This window comes from Carassius auratus, chromosome 13 (assembly GCF_003368295.1).
Source record: "Carassius auratus strain Wakin chromosome 13, ASM336829v1, whole genome shotgun sequence".
NCBI lineage: Eukaryota > Metazoa > Chordata > Actinopteri > Cypriniformes > Cyprinidae > Carassius > Carassius auratus.
Window position 1 is genome coordinate 12,195,356 of NC_039255.1, and position 21,267 is coordinate 12,216,622.

General features: G+C 36.0%; 2 protein-coding genes across 7 annotated transcripts in view; one reads left to right on the top strand and one right to left on the bottom strand.

The window, feature by feature from the left end:
* LOC113112681 (phosphatase and actin regulator 2-like) overlaps positions 1-16,964 on the bottom strand; it is a 30,452-nt gene extending 13,488 nt beyond the window's left edge. For 2 of the 6 annotated variants that reach the window (XM_026278453.1, XM_026278449.1), the window contains exon 1: positions 16,564-16,895. In XM_026278453.1, the coding sequence (XP_026134238.1) occupies positions 16,564-16,711 (148 nt within the window). In that variant the 5' untranslated portion in view covers positions 16,712-16,895. Of the gene's footprint in view, positions 1-4,012; positions 4,355-9,753; positions 9,864-16,563 lie in introns of those variants that run through there. The other 4 variants (XM_026278450.1, XM_026278452.1, XM_026278451.1 and 1 more) reach the window with 4 other exon arrangements.
* An 836-nt stretch (positions 16,965-17,800) lies between these two features.
* LOC113112682 (angiotensinogen) lies at positions 17,801-21,145 on the top strand. The gene is made up of 5 exons (XM_026278455.1): positions 17,801-17,886; positions 18,911-19,703; positions 20,060-20,330; positions 20,411-20,561; positions 20,756-21,145. The coding sequence occupies exons 2-5, from the start codon at positions 18,935-18,937 to the stop codon at positions 20,930-20,932; spliced, it is 1,368 nt and encodes a 455-aa protein (XP_026134240.1). The 5' UTR covers positions 17,801-17,886; positions 18,911-18,934; the 3' UTR covers positions 20,933-21,145.
* Positions 21,146-21,267: the final 122 nt, after the last annotated feature.

The window sequence follows — 21,267 nt, forward strand, 5'->3', positions numbered from 1 at the left end:
CATCCACCCCTACATCATTTCTTCTTAGCTTGCAAAAATAATAGATTCTGACAGAAAGGTGTGGCTTTTCCACATGGGCTACGCGAAGGGATATTAAAACCGTTCATCAAATATAATCCAACAGGACAGCAGACCTGAAGTCACAAGCACACCTCGCCAGATGAAGTGTAAAATGATCACAAGAGCACTGCCACACGCCTAAACAGCATCGAAGAACTGAGAACAATAAACAGAGTCAGGCTCCAATGCAGTGACACCATTTATCATTTCAAGAAATGCACACACGATTACAGTACGTTGTTCCCTGCAGACTTACAGCAGAGACCTGGGTCAGTGTGTGTATGGGTCATTGTTAAGAGACCGGCTCTATTAAAGTAATCCAAAAATAAATAAATAAATAAATAACAGACCTCTAAGGGACAAATTGAATATTTTGATAACATTTGTCTTCCATGTATTGGAGGTCAGTTGAGTCCAATGTTGTCTGAACCTCAACATTTTGATTATTGCAGGATACGTTTTACAAGAAAACACTATTTCAGTCTTTCTACTTCAAAACGTAATCTTTAATTCAGTGTTACTTGTCATTTCTTAGTAATTATTTATAAACATATTTGAGCAATTTATGAGTGAAAAAAGTTTCAAATTAGTTCCAACACCAATTGTTTGTGCGATGTTTGGAATGACATAAGGACATGCGTAACTTCTCATTTTTCAAGAAATATCCCTTCAAATGCTCAGGAGACTGTAACTTCCTGACTCTTACATCTCAACTACGAGACTTTAATCACTCTTTTCTGATTATACGGTCAAAACACAGCCAATGAATTTAGAAACAAAATGAGAGGCAAATATAGCTGTATTTCACTTTGCACAACTGTACTTTCTCAAACTTATCACATAAAATGTTGCTTCAACCGACTGCTTGACATTTACCACACATTTCCAGTGTTTTAGGTAGATAATAAGTAGATAAGCAGACAATAAAAGATTGTGTTGTTAAATGGACCTACAGTATATTTTACCCTCATGACATACAGCAAAAATAGACACCCCACACTCCTTTATTTATCTGTGGTTCCATGAAGAATGTTTAACATCCATGGAATCTTTCAACTACGCAAAAGGTTCTTCATAAATGTGAAAGGTTCTTCAGATTATTAATGTTCTTCACATTAAGAAAAAAATGGTTCCTCGAACTGTTCACTAAAAGGTTTGTTGGGGATGTCGCTATGAAAACCTTACACTCTTTATTTTTAAGAGTGTAAGCTACTGCCATGCATCAATACTCCATTTATGTGGCCGTGTAAAATCAGCTGCCAAACACACATTGCTTCCACATGCATCACAAAACTTCTCTAGGAGTCCAAAAGTGGACCGGAAATCGGGATAGTTTTCATACAGAAATGTGTGAGACTCAAACGTGAAGCCTGTTTTCACACTGCATTGAGGGGACACATGTAACAGGAATGTGCTAGAATGATATGTCCGAGGTCTTATCATCACCATCATGAGGATGCCAAAGCTCATCTTTACTAATCTATTTCCCCAAGGAGCCACAGTAAGCTGCTGTACAGTAAACTGTTGAAATACTGTACATGATGCCAGTTTGATACTTTATACACTTTATAGTTGCATGAATTATTTTAAAAATGAAAGCATTAAGACAGACTTGTTATAATAGTCTCTGATTTCAACTTTCGATTTCAAGTTTCTAAGTTCAATTCCTTCTGAAAAAAGAGAATTGATATTAACTCTAGTTCAACTTCAATTTGCATCACACAAAAAGGCAATTTTATGGCAATTTTAACATACTATGCTGAAATGGCTGTACTTATCACCAAAAGGCTGAAAAATATAGATTTTAAAAGATTTTTGCAATAACATCCAGAACCACATTATTGCAAAACAAAGCAAAATTGCTGCAAATACTATGACTGATATCACATTTGAGGTTATACTATTGACTGAATTGATCACATCCTCTTTTATGAAAGGTAGACCACTGAAAGTGCATGAAACGTGACAAATAATCATGATAATAAGAAAACATAAGCCATCAGTTATTCAAACCTCCAAGCTTCCAGAAGGACATGTCAGACTTAAGAGTTAAAAAGTTCAAGGAAGTCATATTGCAGTGCAGCTCTTATAAACTTCCCTGACAGCAAATTTCTTACAGAACAATCACACATTTGACTTGCATTATGCTTCTAAATATAAAGACATAGCAGCTGTAGAGATTTGTGATGGCAAAAAAAAAGAAAAAAAAAAAAGAAACGCTTAATGCTGATAATTAGTTCATTATCTCAATGCTTTAAGCCTCAAATTCTGTAATGCTGAAGAGTAAGTGGGAAAAAAATGAGCCGAGGACAGTTAAAAAAAAGTCGTCAAATACTGAGTAATGTAGCCTGTTTGTGGACATCCATTAGGTGCATTAAGCCTATAACAAATGTTGAATCTAGCTTTGCAGCATAGGCTAATCCTACGGTTTCAGTTCCTCATAATACCAACGAAAAAAATAATAGGCCAATTTCAGTCAACATTTTGTTCCTCTGTTTACAGAAAGGAAATGCCTATGTTCGCAATGGTCTTTCCTATGAAGCGATAAAAATAAATAAATAAAAACTACACCCAATACAAAAATAGTGCTCATCATTTCTGGATCTAATTAATAGAGAGGTAGAGAGATCATTCTGTGCCATATATGACCATTTTGTTTAATTTATTTCTGTGGCCTTTCAGATCCAGTCAGTTGCTATAAATTTCAGACAAAATCAAAACAAATTAAAAAAAATTATTCAGTTTTATTTAAATCATAATAAGCATGTTGCTGATGAGGACACACAAATAGCATCTGATCAAGTTTCCTGAGGGCTGGTAAACTGATAGCAACAGAAGCTTTTATATCACAGCACTGGCAATAATTGAAACTATGGAGAAATTAAGGTAGTGGCTTGTGATTCAACATTTGGTGCAGAAAGAATCTTAAGAACACAATAACACTGCATTATGGAGTGCTTGCTTGAAATGGTAGCTACTGGAACTTGATTGTATCGTACACCAAGACATTTCTGTTGCTGTTGCTGCTTTTTTAAATAAATAACTTAATCAACAAATAATCTCTCCACTGTGAAAAAAAAATGCTTTGATAAATTGACAGTAAAAATGGCAGTGCTTGCAAAAAACGAAAAAGTGATGTTACAAAAAGAATGTCAGCTTATTAAAATACATACTTAAATTTGATGGTTTGTGTAAATTTATTTATACAGGTAACGTTATCAGGACAATGGAAGGCCACAAGATGAAGTTCTCTCAACAAATGCAGCCAATAATAACAAATTAGCAAAGTATCACTCACATGAAACAGAAATGCAGCGCAACATTAATGTAAAAATAAGAAGAAAACAAGCTTTTAAATAAAGTCTAAACTAATGTGGTGATTCATGCACGCAATTCAGGGAATGCCTCTAAACACTTTTAAATATAATTATACATAGTTTTTTTTCTTAGTTCAAATGACTCATATGTTTTACGTTATACACTCTGACACGAATTAGGAAGTAGGCTACATTTCTAACAGCAACTTGTGAACTGACTGAAACAATCATTTCCTGAATGCACGAGTTATGTTTCTTCGTGCTTTTAAAGCAAGGGTATTACTGTTAAATAAAGCGCTAACACAAACTCCTCCATTCATCACAAAAAAAAATGCACCTGACAAAGTCCCACTTGTTGATTGTTTGCACTGCACGCGACAAACCAAAATCAACGCGCTCGCGTCGAACATTATAATAATGGCAGTGTTTTAGTTCGTCGCATCACGTAGATAGCACTAGATTGCGTGAAAACCAACGGTCAAGTAAGCTAAATCAGACTTGATGATGAACTTGGGTTTCCGCAGACAAGGACAAGAACTAGTCACGTCATCCCTCCCTGAGCGTTCATTGCAATAGCGGTGTTGGTGAGTAAACAGCGGATCACTGAATGAAGAACAAGCCCTTCAGACACTTACCGCTCGCTCCCTGAGACAAGCTGGAGACAGATGTCTGGCCCATGTCGTTCTTCAATGGGCCGCTAAACAAAAATCATACGACGCCCCAAGAACTTGTGCAACTAAGCCAACTCGATCGACATAACAGGAGACTCATCTCATCTCACTCCTCCAGCTCTGAGATCTGCTTCTCACAAGAGCTTTTCCATACTTTGCGAACTCGTAAAACACGCAATCGAACTCGTGAGTCTCCGGATTGAAATGCCGGTCATTCCTTTTCTGCAGATTGTAAGCAGTCAGAGGTCATAAGGAGGAAGTTTCAAGCCCCTCCTTGCTTCAGCCCTGCTTAAAGCATGGAAATGTATGTGGGTTATAATGTGTTGGCCAAAAGTGACATCATTAGAAAATACTGGATCAGGAGTGTCCGTGCTATTTTTGACTACACTGCTTTACTGTATTATAAACAAGTTAAAATGAAACCGAAATTAAATTTGCTTAGAAAATTTCAGGAAAATTTATTTGGTTCAAGAAATGACGGTGTAAAAGTTTCCCTGTGTTTTACATCCTCTAGCCAAAGAGAGTATAATTAAGCTATAAAATATTCATACATAATGCATAAAAAAATAAAGATAGTTTATTATTGATCATTTTAAGACGTGATTGTCTTGAATAAAGCTAATTTTTACTCCAGTGAGTCAGTTTCTGTAAACACACATACCTTAACATAAACCTGAACCGGCCATTAAATAGGCTTCCAAAAGTTTTCAGCAAAATTTAAAATGTAAAGAAATATGAAACATTACATATTTTATGAAACAGCAAAAAGTAACCTGTTAAATACAAAAATAGTATTGGCCATTTTATATTAAAAATGTAATCATAATGTATAACATTTAAAACTGGTGACAACCTTGGCCCGGACTGACCTGAATGAAAATACCCCTTGTCTTGAGAACACGGTTCAACCTGAGTCACTCTGAGTAGATGTCATTGCGGTTTTATTGCTCACAATAACCTATTCAAGGTTTGTCCATTTTAGGTGTTTGAAACCAACATATAAACCATCTTATACTGAGACAGCCCTTATGACAACTTCTCATGTAACCACTAACCTAAGGCTTACATACAGTAATACTGTAAACAGTCTTTTGAATGCCAATGTTCTATAAAAGGGTAGCGGTTTAATTATTTTGCATAAAATGGGAAGCCAAAAGGATACACTATAAACCTCTGTTACATTTCTTCTTTATGTGACCATGAAAATAATTATACATTTTTCAATATCAAAAAAGGTTTTATACCACTAAATACCAACATGGCTATAATCTTTAAGTTTGTTTGCAGCTAATGCTTGGCTTCCATCAAATAAGGCCAAAAGCCCCACAGACTGAGGCTCCACACTCCTCCCCAACCCCCTCTTCCACAGCAGAAGTGATGGGTGGGATTTAGAGCAGGAAGCCTTTCGAAAACAAGTCTACTCTAGAGATGTGAGCTATTGTTTTGCACAAAGCTAAACTGAATGTTCTCATCAAGTACGAGCTCTCCACCCCTTCCTGAATGTCCTCCTTACTATCAGAACACCACAGCTCTGAGTACAAGCAGCTGGAAATAGTGTAATCTTTGTTCATGAAATCTTTGTCTCATTTTACTGTAATATTTTTCTTTCTGAATGTGTGGGGAAAAAATTTATTCAAGAGGGGTGACCTAGTAGTACAGTGGTTTAGTTTAAAGGTCACAAACCCAAATAGAAACCAAAAACTGCAGAGCTAGTACCTGTCAACTGTTCCCTACAGCTAGACATTCAAAGCTAGTTCTAATCTAAAGCAGTGCTTCTCAACCAGAGGGTCGGGGCACACTAGGGGGGTTGAGCAAACTTCCAGGATGACCCATAAGTATTTCAGTTAATAAAATATGATTAATATTTGAACAATCTAACATAAGTCTAAATTAAAATGCTATATATAAACACATAAAATAAAGATGTACACTGAAAATCAGTTTACAGAAGCCCTGAAAGGCCTGTATGTGATCAGAATGGCACGTCATTCTGATGTCATGGTCGGTCTGCATCTGTCCAGTTAACACTGACAGAGAACATTATGTACCCACATTTACACACATAGGTTCAAAGGAATCCACAGCCAAAAACAACACAGTTGTAAGAGCGCATTCATTTTAAGATCATCTTTGATTTTCCACATATTCAGCAGAGATGAAATACACCTTAAGATATAGACACAAATTGTGATTGCGCCAATCAGCCTTTTTATTTTTAGCTTAATAACCTTGGAAATAATGTAAAGAATATCTCCGTGCTAAAGACTATCTCTAGAACACTATTCAAGATGGCTACATTAGCATGCATACAAAAGAACTGAATCATGGTATTCTGTAATGTATTCCTGAAATGCATCGATTATGGCCTTGGTCCATGAATAAAAACAGAAGGGTAGTATGGTGAGTCACCAAATCAAAACACACCTCCTCATTGCTTGACACTATTCCCTGAGAATGCTGCCATCTATTGACCAAATGTACGCAGTCTGAATGCAAATGTCTCATTTGGTTAAAAAAAAAAAACACACATTTCTACTTACAGCTCAGGATTTGTATATGGCTTGCGAATGTTTTTGCATGTATTGTGATGCTACCTGTATTTGATAACTTAAAATGTGAGTCACTGCCAGCGCCACTCAGAATGGCAGGGACTTTCATCACAACTTGTAATAAGTAAATCTGTTCACAGTCAAATGAAGTGAATTCACTTACTGGCACAACTGTTTGTCCACATGGCATACCAACGCTCTACCTGAACATTTGAGAAGCTTAATCTGAATTCCAATGTAGTCTAATATCCCAAGAGACAGACGTCTGGACTTTGTGTAGAGAGAAGAATCTGTCCATTTGCTCTAGAGTGCAGTTTAAGTGCATATGGGAAGACAGTAATGGAATTCAGCTAATAACAGCAAAGCGGATCTCTTTGCAACCCATCAAAACAAACATAACCCTCACATGTTTATACAATGTCTATGTCTTTAGTACACTCTTCAGCAGCTCATCTACCACTGTCTCTGCCACCTTATGTTCTTAAAGCTAATGGGTGCTGATCAAAATGATCATTTCAAGTCCCCTAAATGGGTGTAAGAACCAACACTTAAATGGAACATCCTTGGAAACGACGTAGGAAAAGCAAATCAATCATTAACTACCATTCTCAGCACAAAGTAGCAGCTAATTATTGTTTAAGTGATTCCATTTAGTTCTTTCCTCTCTTCAGATAATTTCTTTTTAAACTCTAAACCCTGGGAAAAGTTATAGGGTGTCAAGATTATTGCATCTGATTATGATATGCAAATATCTAAACCACAGAATCGACACTGCAACTTTAAGCAAGATCTAAAGATAACTGTATCATGCATCTTTCTATAGCTATGATGCATCAGACATGAGCCGTTTTGTTAACCAAGCATTACCTAAATATAAAATTTCAGATATGACCTGCGCAAACCACCAGACGATGTATTGCTGAAAATGCTTTTGTAGACAACTGGCTCCTGTTGGACCGTTTACCCAATGACGGAACACAACAAGGTATGACAAGCCTTGTCGATCAATACTTGACATCCTGCCTGTAAGTGTTTTTCCCCAGCACGGATGGCTCTTATTTGGAAATCTGGGACATTTAATAATAGTGCATTGCAGGGGGAGTGGAGAGCATTAGGTTTCACTAAGCAGGGAAACAGACGCTGGTAATGCTCCAAACATTGGGAGGACCAACACCGTTCACATGCTGAGGGGAGACTAGCACAATAACATGAGGTACTTCCAGGACACTAAAACATAAGGAAACACTTATTATGTTTTATGAAGGGGTGCAGTACTATATCATTCAGTTTAATGCATAACTACTTCACATTTGTGTTGAAGGATACAGGTATTGTATAAAGAGGTAAGTGTACTGATTCAGGTCCACTTAACAAAGATAATAAAAATGGAAATAAATAACTCACGAACATTAGTAAACTGTAAGTTTTTATTCATTTTAGCACTTCGTAAAGTAGACATTAATACATATTTAATATATTAATTCATACTAAGTACAACTAACATTTTGAATATAAAATTCATTTTCAAACTACGGCTTCACCATGTTATTTTATTCTCTGCCAATTTATGTTTTGCTAGCAATCATCTTGGCCTTTTACTAACAATTAGCAACAAGAATGTAGCTTCATGTAAAAAGTTCAGTTTCTGCATGGTCATTTTTTAAAATCTGGTCTTACTTTAGTATGAAGATGAAACATTTATAATTAAAGTAAATGGAAAAACATATGCTGCCATGCATGCCTAACTGATGATCACAAAGTTTTACAGTATGCTGCGACCCTGCAACCATTGATGATTCATTTATTATTTATTTATTTAATATATAATTTATTACTTAAGCCAGTGAAGATTCATTTATTTAATTTATGCGAGTAAAATTGTCCAATAACAGGCAGGAAATGGGATTACTGAGGAAATGGGAGAAGTATTCATGTGATCTTAATATGGCCGTCCCCATAAGCAGACCCACTCCATATAAAATAAAACATCTTTTATTAAACTTCTGGTGACTCATGTGTGTCTATATTTAAAATATATATTTCAAAAGTACTAATTTATTTCTTTAAGTTTAAAACTTGTTTTCATTTTAATGAGGAAGGAAATGACAAGGGGATGTACACTTAATTTACTCTAAGGTATGTTATTTAAAAAATCGGATGTTCACATTGTGAACTTTGCCTCCAGAGATAACTAACAGCCAGTCACATGCCAGCTTGTACCACATTTCCTATGCATTTCCTACTGATACAGCAAATCCAACTCGGTGAGAAACTTTTTTACCGCATGAATGACCCTCATCTCTATTCCTGCAATGAATGAATAACCCTGCCTTTATGTAAACCCCAAATCTGAAAGGTTTTGCCAACCACTCCCAAACAAATACGAATTTGCTTTGCAAAATATCCAGAGGGAGGTTCCCTCGAGTAGCTTGTGAGCCACATATACATGCACATAAGACTTCAGAATGTATTTCAGGTAGGAAAAACAGGATATCAAAGCAGTTAGATCTTGAGTGACCAACTGAGAAACTTTAATGTGAGTGTTTACTGTTTCGGTATTCATGACACCAGTGATGTTACAATCAAAGTAATACCATAGTTCCTATCAGATTTTCACTTTAATATATACAGAGTCACAGACAAATGATATCTGTGCCAGTCTTCCTCTTTGCTTCCGAAAAATAAATGAGAGAATGAGGGACTCAACTTACTAGCAGGATTTCAATTCTATGACACACAAAATGCATTACAAATCCAATCGAACATCTCATGTCACGGACCAAAAATAGGACAGTAATACTGCACCAGTGCTTGGCCTATATGTGTTTATTCAATGATTAAACACCACGCTAGCTGGATTCCCAGAATGTGAGCTGATAATGAAAACATCAATACAATGTGAGGCACATTAAAGAGCGTACAAGAGTGCATGTCAATAAGCCATCCATATCACACGAGACTTCTCAACAATCTTACACTCTTCTTCAAACTCATAATATGGTATTTAATCCTATTAACATAACCAGAATAAAGCCTAATAAAATGTTAGAAACTTTCTGAACTCATATAAGCAGCGTACTTTCTCTGTCTACATGCACACATATACCAAAACACACTTTACACACACATGCATGTGTCAGAAAGTTGAAGACTTACAGGCATGTTCCATAACTGGAAGGATATAAAAAATAAAATCAACTGCTCCAGTGAGATGGTCCTCAGTTTCCCTTCTCACTGTTTCTCTCTGATTCCCTCTCTCTCTATCCCTCTCCCTCTCTGACTCTCACTCGCTCTCTCTCCTCACTTCCTGTGGTGCTCTCGCAGCCTTCTCTGCAGTGGTGCGCAGCAGGAAGAGCGGCGAATGCTTGAGGATGACAAACACCCATTACCTCCATTAAAATGAGCTGACTGAGCCAGTCTGAAGCCCATCAAGTGGAACCTCCCAGTCCACTGGGGCTTTCAGCTATCGCCTTTGGCTACGGGGAATGGGGTTGAGGAGGAGGGGTGAGTTGATTTAGCGTGAGACAGCTCTGTAGCCTTCATTAAATTACTTGCTTCCAGCTGAAACAGATGACTCTAGTCTTATCGCAAGCGTTAAGTTGTTTTACACGCTGCATGCTGAGGTACATAAGTGAAGTGCTCACCGGTATGAGTGATGTGCTACATTCCAAAGGAAAGTAAGCTGCGTCGGGGTCAAAGCCGGGCAGGGCCTCACACAAGTGGGCTTGATGAGCACGTTATTCGTGGGTGAGAATCTGTAACAATTTCTTCCACATCTACTTTCGTGTTGCAACCTGACATCAAGAATTGACTGCAGTTCAGAGAGGATGATTCACTGCTCGAGAGTAGGTTTTCAAAGCTCACATGTACCAATACATTTTCTTAGAATTGGTCAAAGCAAATGAAGAAGCACTATTCACAGCACATGAGTTCACTGGGCGATAAAGTATCATTCAAAATTTACACGGTAGTACAAAGGTAGTACAGAAGCACTGCTGAAATGACTTAAGTGTCTTTACAGAGACTCTTTAATGCTGCTCAGAGTTGGCATAAATGCATTTACGCAGCAATTACAACTGTATATGCTGGTACTAGGTTTGAGGTGGGTCAGAGCAGGCATAATACAGTCTGGCTTTTATGTAGCATGATGCGTCTACTCTTTATTTTAAGGCAGGCACAGAGCAGCATTAGCTTGGCTGTATAAAGGCATCTTAACTGAACACTGAGATGTTGTCAAATTTACACTGCAAAAGGTGGCAAAGGGACTGAGGTGGATCAGAGCAGCATATTGCAGTCTGGCTTTTACACAGCACTGTCTTTCATTTTGAGCAGGCAAAGAGCCGCCTTACCTCGGTTGTGTACAATGCTGATAAAGGCATTCTACTGCACTTTTTCCACTTTTTTGCAGTTAAAAACATAAAAAGTATCCCAAATGGATTAATAATTAGCTTAACAGAATGTTCTGGGTTCTGTAAAATTTTTAGATGCATGCAATATTTTTCTTTCGTATTAGTTTTCTTTTATCTTAGTATATAACAAGCTATCTGTAGCTAGATTCCCCCGAAAAGCTGTTGGAACACTGTTTGTGTACTGGTTGTGTGCATCCTGCCTAATGGAACTTTTTATAAATCTGTAGTAATTGTGACATGCTGTCATTAAGAAAATCAGTCCAGTCTGCATTTAAGTTAATGCACTTTCAGCAGGTTGTGGGGTATTGTAAGTATCATGCAAATGTTACCTGCAAAAGGGTTTACTGGTGAATAACATTTTGCACAGTAAGGTTAGTAAGTGATTTTATCTCACTAGTCTCATGTTAACACATACAATGTTTAGGTCTAGTAATGTAGTCCAGGAAGTTCGAGGAACATGATTCTATCTTCAAAGATGAGATGTGAGTGTCACACTCAAAAATGAATGCGAGCTTGCAGTGGATTATGGAGAAGCAAGGTTGAAGTATAATTACTGATTATTTTTTCATTTTGTTGTAAACTACAGAAAGTGTCAAATTAAAATGTATTAAAATAAAAGTAATAGAAATTATCCATTTCTCTTAAATTAACCATCGGTCAAAAAAGATAAATACAACCACAAAAACCAAAGATCTACACTTTAATAAACATTTAAATCACATGAACTCTATCCTAAGACTGTTTAAATGTTAGGTCCATAGTTTGGAGGTCTTATGTAGCAGTTAATGCTAGCAATCTCAGCTAAGCATGGAGCACAACAATGGGGATATTTGTTCAAAAAAACTGGTAAGCCGGAGACTTTCACACACTTCCGAGAGCAATTAATTAGAGCTACCTGTGTTGTTGAAATAACATTATTGCTGTCAAAAAATTTTATCTTTTGGGATATTGTGAAACTAGACTGTGATATTTTAACCCAGCCTGGTTACCTTATGCTATTTAAGTTGATCGGTGTTAAGAAAAAAGTACATGGTGTGATGGAAACATCCAAGTCTTTCAAGTAAAGTGAAACAGAACTGTCACTGATTTACACTCTATAAAAGCAGCAAATAAAACCCATCAGGTTACTTTATCATGCGAGCAATACCCTGCATCATTGCTTTTTTAACCATTACCATTCTGAGACTAACCATAACAATATATTGTGCTGGAGGTGGGTTGACTCAGTGTGGTTTGTCTTAGCTGGAAATGCTCATGAATCTGCAAATAAACACCCTTTCGTTAAAATGTTGAATAAATGCAGATGCCATCCTCTCAACTCTAAAAATACCACGGAGCATAGCAATTACAGATGAAAGGCATGATGGTCCATCTTCACATGTGCTCTTTGTGTGTCTGCTGAGAACGCCCACACTGTCTGACGCATAGAGCCGCTTCACGCTCCTACCAAAGACCAAGCTGAACATGAAGGAGAAAAGGAGGATGGGAGAATGAGAGAAGGAGACAGTCAGACCGGTGGCCATAAAGGGATCTTGTCAGGAACCACTGATATGCAGGAATAGCTGCCTTGCAAGAACATTCACAGCCCTATAAGAACTACATATACCTAAACAGTGATTTACTCTACAGAGTCAACAGTAATGACAGCCTTGTATGAAAGTCATAGTCAGATTAAGGTCTAAATTCTGGTTAAGCCTTTATTTAAAGTTGTTTACTTGCTCTGTAGCTACTGGTATATGATATACTGTATACTGTACACGACAATACGAATATTCCAAATAAGCTAAAACAAGCACATTTTCCTCCTAATATCTTGTTAAAAATGCTTTGGCTGACTTTAGCCATTTCTTCTATTAAATAGCATAAATAAATATGCTATTTATTTACATTGTTGCATACGCTAATACATTTCTAATTTTCTTTTTAATTATAGATTTAAAAAAAAATAAGTATTTTAAAAAAAAGCACAGAACATGCATTACTATTTTTGAAAGTCTCTTGTTCACTAAGGCTGTATTTCTTTGATCAAAATACAATAAAAACAGTAACATTGTGAAATATTAGAACAAAAAGTATATTTTTTCTATTTAAATATACATTAAAATTGAATTTATTCCTGTGATAAAGCTGAATTTGCAGCAGCCATTACTCAAGTCTTCAGTGTCACCTGATCCTTCAGAAATCTTTCTAATATGCTGATTTGCTGCTCAAGAAACATTTCTTATTGTTATAATTGTTGACAAATTGGATTTTTTCAGGATTATTTGATGAATAGAAAGTTTAAAAGAACAACATTTATTTCAAATAGAAATCTTCTGTAACATTGTAAATGTATTTGCGTTTTAAAGCATCCTTGCTGAATAAAAGTATTACTTTATTTAAAAAAATCTTGTGGATCCCTTTCTGATCTAAACTGTATCTTTACAAGTCATTAAAAACATTGATTTATTCTCATTTGGATCTTCTTCAATCAAAAACAAAGATATCTCTATTTTCTTATCTTCTATTTAGGTGGGTTTTCCTGGTACTGTTTACAGGTTATATGCCATACAAGTCATTTTTCATATTTCTTTATTTCTAAACTCCTATATGAAGAACTATGAAATATATGAAATAAAAAGTCAAATTAAATACATTTTTAAAAAATGTTTCAATTAAAGCAACTGTTATTAAAGATATCTATATCACAGACAGAATGAACCCAGTATTCCAACTCTCTACTGACAAACTATCTGCCATGAAACTCTATTCAAAGACCGTTTAGAATTCACCCAGAGGTGAGAGGAACAAGCTTTTAAGAGGGTAAAGAACAGAAAAGGTTCTTTCTCCAGCAAATTGTTAGAAAAGGGCAGCCTCTCTCGGCAGCTCCGCTCCACCGGCCTCCATCTCTGTGTCATTACGTGACTAATTGTGTGCAGAGAGGGACGACACACATCCTCACACCAGCATCAAAGGAGGCAAAACCTACAAATTAATCCAAACAAACAGAGAGTGAAGAGGCTTTCTCTCAGTGCCTTTTCACCGTGTCACACAGTGTGAAATATAAAGTGTGGGTTGCGTTGAATGCAAACCACTGTTGGATGTATATTTAAATGTGTCCCTTTCTCTACACGGCTCTCGAAACACAATGACGTAATGCAAAGACTGCATATAGATCATGAAACGACTGCTGGCAGAGAGGAAATAGATGTACACTAAGTTGCATTAAGTGGTAGCAGGAATACAAACAAGACATTATGAATTATTAATGTGAGGCTTTGTGAAAAACATTTCATGGGGTTAGACTTAAAACATTGCAACACAAAATCATTCTTACAGGGTTCAGAGCAATACTGACAAGGACTGATGCATTGTATTGGAAAAAGCTGAAGAAATACACCCCCTGGTGAACATGCAGTGAAACTGCAGTGAAGAAAAAAAAAGCACTTGAAAGATTTCAATCACACAGCACAAAAAAACAAGTCACTTGCCGACAATGTTGCATATTGAAAAGGTTCATTGTTAAAATATGTCAAAAATGTTTTTTTTTTTTTTTCAATTATTTTTGACATAAAAATGCAGTTTAGCATATTGCAAAAATACAGTATTGCAATGTAAAGAAACGAAAGATGAAATCTAATGCTTGTATTTTTCAAGAAGCACATACATTAATTATTCAGTATAACACTGCTTATATTTTAAGTTTAATCAATAAGTTGTCTAAATTGTTCATTACCGTTGGCAATACTTCTCTAGGAGTTTGCTAATGTTTGTTATTGTAAACAGTGATTTATAGATTTACAGTACATCACAGCTATTTATGGTATAACATTTTTGGTCAAAGCATCTACAAATGCTATGAATATATGCTTGCATTAGCTTAGTATAATGTATGTAATGTAAACAATTTTCTGTACCAGAAATCATGCCACAAATGGCGTCAAAATTTAATTGTACTGAACCTTGAGTATGAAGGCTAATATCTGAAACAAAAAATGAAATCTTTAACTGTTCACAGAAACACGATGCACTGAATTCATTCAACATTAACTGTATTTCTGTGAATATGTGGGCCACATACAGGGCTCACTACACTACAAATAATAAACGACTCAATTTAAATCTAGAACATTGATAGAACAAGAAAGCATGAGCATGGTTAACGAAGAGGTGAGCTGTCAGGAAGTGGTTTTAAACTGTCATTTCTATAGATATATCTCAGCTACACTAACACTAACACTAACAAAAGAAAGATGTGCATCAAATAATACAAAGACATTGTATTTTATATCATTAACAAGACTGAATTGGTTGCAATATAAGGATTTTCCATAGAACCATTCAAAAATAGACATGCATGTAACCATCTATCTATTTGCCCTGGACATCTGAACTAAAAACGGTCGTATGAAACAGAACTATTGAGCTCATTCAACATTACTGATCAACAATAAGCTTTTTCACCATCAGTACCTCTAACAACTTTCAACATACTGTATGATAACTTTTCCTTTTGATATATCTACAGAGACTGTGGTTGAAAAATGTGTCAGACAACTAGGCAGCTGGATTTAACACGGTTTAAAGGTTACAGAACAATGTGGGTGATAACATTTAAAACATACCTTCTCTGAATGGGTTTACTGATTATGTTGGTTTAGAAATTATATCTCTCCTACGTGGTAAGACAAGAAACCACAGAGCAAAACCTTAAACACAAGTGTGTACAAAACTTCACAAGAATTACAGTGTTTAGCGGCGAAACAATACAGATTAACGTGACTCAATCATGTTGTGGATCAAGCAAAACAAACAAAAGAAACATAAACGATATTAAGATTCCAATTCATGCTATATATAGGTTTATTTAAGCCCTTGTTATTTGACTAAACTAGCTAATCTTAACCATGCATATAAGAGACATCATACTTGGTTATCTCTAATAGCTACACAATAAGAGTTTTTTATTTTATATATATATATATATATATATATATATATATATATATATATATATATATATATATTGTTATATATATACCAGCACAAATGGTAGCACAGGACAACAAATATGTTTTATAATGTTATCTTTTACAAGATGGAAACCAACAGCCCGCATTGCATGATTTGTCAATATCCTGTTTGGGTTTAATTGCAATGTCTAGGACAGTATATTGCACATAAGCCCACTGGATGGAAATCTTCACACCCAGTCTTACATTACACATAAATATCAACATATTCTCCTCAGACACAGTCAATGGGACACTATACTTGTTATTTGGGGTCACACCCAATGCACATAACGAACCTTTAAAACATTTGAAAAATAAAGAAACAAATAAACAATGTAAATGAATGTAAAAAAAAAAAAAAAAAAGAACAATAATAAGCAGGACTGATCTTTTCTTAAAACATCCTTAAACCTTGCTGAGAACAGGTCAGCCACTGGAGTAGTGGAATAGCCTATACTGATGAGGGCATCACTGCACCAGCACAAGATGATATCAAATGAACTTGAATTAATCAACAACAAAAAATAAACATGTGCAAAATAAATAAACAAACATCATCCTACCTGAGCAGGTTGAGCGGAGTCTGTTAAAGATTCTGGATTTAAAAGCCGAAGTGTCACTTAAAGAACGAACTCGAAATACAGGAAACACCTGGGGGAATGTCTTTAGGTGAGAAAAACTGTCTTCCTCCGCCATTCCGCTGTTTTGCATGTAGTTTTAGTTCTTCAACAAAAAAAGAAAAAGAAAAAAAAAAAGAAGAAGGTATATTCGTTTTAGTGTACTGTATTCTCGTTGTCAATGTAACGCTGCTCAAATGTGATGGTAAATTGTGTCTCTAGCAGCCAGTTTATCGGTTGTAATGAGGAACTCTGGGCACCTGTTTAGGAGAACTCAACTTTCAAAAACACGAAGTCGCCTCGCTACTTCTCCCAGCGTCTCGTCAGAAGTTGTGAGTGTCCTTCCTCTGTCTGCATTACATCAGCAAATGAGACAAACGGAAACACCTTCATCAAAATGCTAATCATCTACAAAGACTTGAGCTCACTCAACTCTTACACTGCGTCGTGGTGTGTGTGTGTGTGTGTCTGTTTGTGTACGTATATACATATATATATAGTTTTTAATATATATACTGTATATAAGTTTTATAAATGTGTTTTATCATTTTATCTTTTACAAGAGGGAAACCAGCAACCAGGCGTACATGATGTGTCAATATCCTGTTTGGGTTTAAGTGCAAGGTCTTGAATTGAAACCAATGCTCGGACAATATGGTGCATTTAGGCCCACTGGATGGAAATGGGGACAGACTAGATTTATTTATTATTTTTTAATATTCTACATTTATGTAGCTACAGTATATAATACTTTGCCAAAATAATAATATTAAAATATATTTTAACATATGGGGTAAGATGTCCAGTGTCCTCTGGACAAGAATGTTTGGTTTTGGGGTTGTACTAAGTAGTAACAATTAGTAAACAGTATTGCAGATTATTGTAATTTACAATTTCCTAAAAATACTTTTTGAAATAGTTCCTTTAATTTGGGGTGTAAATTGAACAAGTTCTTCAGACAATTTCAAAAGTGGTTGAATGACTCACCCAGTTTCCTGTTTTTCATCTCATGAATGTCACGTCCATATCATAGTGTTCTCTCCCCACCGACCATTCTGACATCATGTTTAAGGTAAATATTGTATGGTTTCCTCTTACTAAGTTGTTTATCAACACACAAACGCTGAACACTGAGGAAATCTGAGTGTCTCAATAATTTGTTAATGTGTAACTCGGTGGACTGGTCATCATGCAGTATATGTCATTTAAATACTGGATAGACCCTCAGTCCACCACAGTCCAGCTCTAAAATCAGCAAAGCATCTGAAGGTAAATCAGAGATCTGTTTGTTTATTTATGTATTTATTTATTGCACCTTTATGACTGATTATCTATGCATGTGATTGAAAAGTTATCATTAAATGATCCTTGTAAATCTTTTGGCTTAGTTGAATTTTGCTTAACAGCGATAACCGATTCAAACATATTACCTGCATCTCAGTACGGCATTGTGCAGCTCTAGGACTTTGGACTGTTATTTTTTACACAAATTACATTCATAATTATATAATTTTATTTTATATAATTAATTATAATTTTTAAGTCTCACAGTCCTTAGAAAATCATTGGAGTGTGCTGATTTGGTGCTCAAGAATTTTGTGGAGACTTAATACATTTTGAATCTGAATCTGGTATTTTCTTTTTCTTGGCAGTGTAACAACAAAAATTGGCAAACATTTATTTTTTTTTTATGGTGAAAACAATTGCTGAAATTCCCCAAAGAGCCAAAATAAATTGACACTACATGCTATTGAAATAATAATAATGCTAATAATAAAAATAATTGCCCATAATGATGTTACATAAAACGGGGGGTGGGGGATTGAAACAGGGATTGAATTTTTAAAGGTTTCTTTGATGAAAAGAAAGATTAAAAGAAAAGTATTTATTTGGCATAGAACTATTTTGTACAGTTGTTAATGCTCTAACTGTCACAAAAGTATAATTTATTTTAAAACAAATAGCGTTTTGAACTGAAATGTACTTGTTCAACTCTTTGCTCCTTTATCTGAGTCATGTGTTCTCTACTCTTTGGTTCAGTAGGGTTATTGGCCTCAAATGCAGCTCAGTACAGAAACCTCAGCTGTTGTTAGCAGAAACTGGTCAGTTTATTTTGTGAAAAATCAGGGGTGCAAAAGCAGAGATCAATCAGCCATAGCAAACAGCCCCCTGTTGGCTCTGAGGTGCAAAAAAAAGTTTTAATATGTTAGTATGTCTATTATAATTCAATGTATTGTGCAATAAGTTTTTTGAGGATTCCATGTCATAATCAAATCAGTTTAATATCCAATAGGCACACCGAGGATTTCCTATTAAGATGAACAAGATGTTCCTCGCTCTCTTAGTGGTTTCCTGCTTCGCACTGGGAACAACCAATCGAGTGTATGTCCACCCCTTCAATCTCTTTAGCTCTGAAAACATCAGCTGTGAGGTTATTCAGAATGAGGAACACAAGCCCTTCGAGACCATTCATCCACTGACTCCTCTTCAGGAAGGTACTGAGCCAGACCCACGACCAAGCAGCACAACAGAGAACCTGAAAAACCTCACCCAACGGACCGCTGTGTTAGCAGAACTGCAGAATTCACTCGGGCTACGCATGTACCAGGCACTTAGTCTAACACAGAAGCATGCAAATACATTGCTGTCACCCTTAAATGCATTTGGGGCTTTGGTGACCCTCTACCTGGGAGCATCCAAAAAGACTGCTATTTCCTACCAGCAGCTGTTAGGACTCAACCTGGAGTCTGAACAGACAGACTGTGCATACTTCATTGATGGACACACAGTGTTGCGTACACTCCAGGCCATCAGTGCGCATGTAGACGAATCACGAAATGATCTCCGGACCCTCGTGTGGACTTTCATTAACAGCGACGCTGACCTTTCCAAAGACTTTTTACGTGGAACACAGGACTTCTCAGATGACTCTTTTGTCAGAGCAGTGGACTTCTCAAAAGCAAAGGAAGCTGAGGTGCAGGTGAACAACTTTATTCAGAAAACTTCAGACAGCAAGGTTAAGGAGCTGTTTCAGGGTGTTACTCCAAAAACGGACCTGCTGTTTGCTAGTTCAGTGCATTTTACAGGTGAGTGATTCAAAAATGATGTAAACTGTGCATCCTCATTTAATTCAACGATCTTAAGAATATTCTAAGTATATAAATTTCATTAAGAATCTTGAAAGACTTATTGCAATTAGTAAGAGATTTAGCAATATTTCTTTTAATTTACTTTTTCCTTTGGGCAAAAATAGTACTTCAGTGGCTAAAATAACCCATCAAGTATTTAGAGGGAGAAAGAAAAACAGCCTCTTTTTATTTTTACGTGCAACAGAAAAGAAATAAATGACTCGTGGAGGCACTTGAAATGAAATCAAAAAAAAATCACCTGCTGCAGGATGGGATTTTGAAAGTAGCTTTTTAAAATCTCTAACCTTTTCCAGGTAACTGGAAAACTGCTTTTCAGCCTGAAGCAAACAGTGATCAGAAGTTCTGGACGCATGAGAACTCAAGTGTCGAAGTCCCCTTTATGATGCGTACTGGAAACTACATGTACTTCGAGGATGTTGGCAGGAAGTGCTCAATAGTCAAGCTCGGTCTCAGTAAGAGGACATATATGCTCCTAGTGCTGCCTAACAAGGGAGCTAGCCTGCAGGACATTGAGAAGCATCTCTTAACAGTCATACCTACATGGCATAGAAATCTAAAAGAAAAGTGAGTATATGTTTAGTCTGAGAAAGTGCACACCGAAAATGGTAAATAAAATGAGCTCAAATACTTCTTTGTGTTGGCAGATATCTGGAACTATCTTTGCCCAAATTCTCCTTGACCGCTGTGACAGACCTGAGATCAGTCCTATCTGAAATGGCAGTGGAAAAATACCTCATGGGCTCCGATGCCGACTTCAGAAGACTGAGCAGCAAGGAGAACTTCACTGTTGATAAGGTAAAATTCTGTTTAGAGCAAGAGTTTGTAGCATCTGAAGGACCAGTAAAATTGGACTATAACCCGTTCTTACCAGCTGTAGCGATTATAAATAACTACCTTTATTATCAATAAGGTCCACACGGTTCTTTTCATTACTGTAGAACACATGACAACAGTAATCTGTAGGCTGCATACCTCCATATATCTTACAGGTCCTGAATAAGGTTGTGTTTGAGATGACAGAGGGAGGATCGGAGGTTCAGAATAAAACTGAAGATGGAAGAGTTCCCCATAAAGTCACAGTCAACCGGCGGTTCTTCTTTACTATTGTAGAGGGGAACTCCAATGCCATACTCATGCTTGGCAAAATCGTCAATCCAACAACCTAAAAAAACTACACTTTGGTGGTGACTTTACATTATATTACAATATAAACACTATTTTAATGTTTCCATTCAAATTATAACCATAATGTTAAAATAATGGACATCAAGTTAGTATCTTTGCTCAGGCAATATTTTTAAGGATTGTCAGGACATGGGTGTTTTTATATTTTAGTATGTGCTAATTTAAAATGTTTAATAAAGAGTTTGTTTCTATGCATAACATGGTTACTTGAATTAATTTAAATTATTTTAATGATGCATTCATAATAAGAAATATCTATAAACTACATTTATGAACTGTTAAAACAAATTAAAGTTGAATATTTATTAACAAATAT

Coding starts and splice junctions, on each gene's coding strand:
- LOC113112682 (XM_026278455.1), top strand. CDS start 18,935: ATGAACAAGATGTTCCTCGCTCTCTTAGTGGTTTCCTGCTTCGCACTG. Junction 19,704..20,059: donor TAGTTCAGTGCATTTTACAG/GTGAGTGATTCA, acceptor AACCTTTTCCAG/GTAACTGGAAAACTGCTTTT. Junction 20,331..20,410: donor CATAGAAATCTAAAAGAAAA/GTGAGTATATGT, acceptor TTGTGTTGGCAG/ATATCTGGAACTATCTTTGC.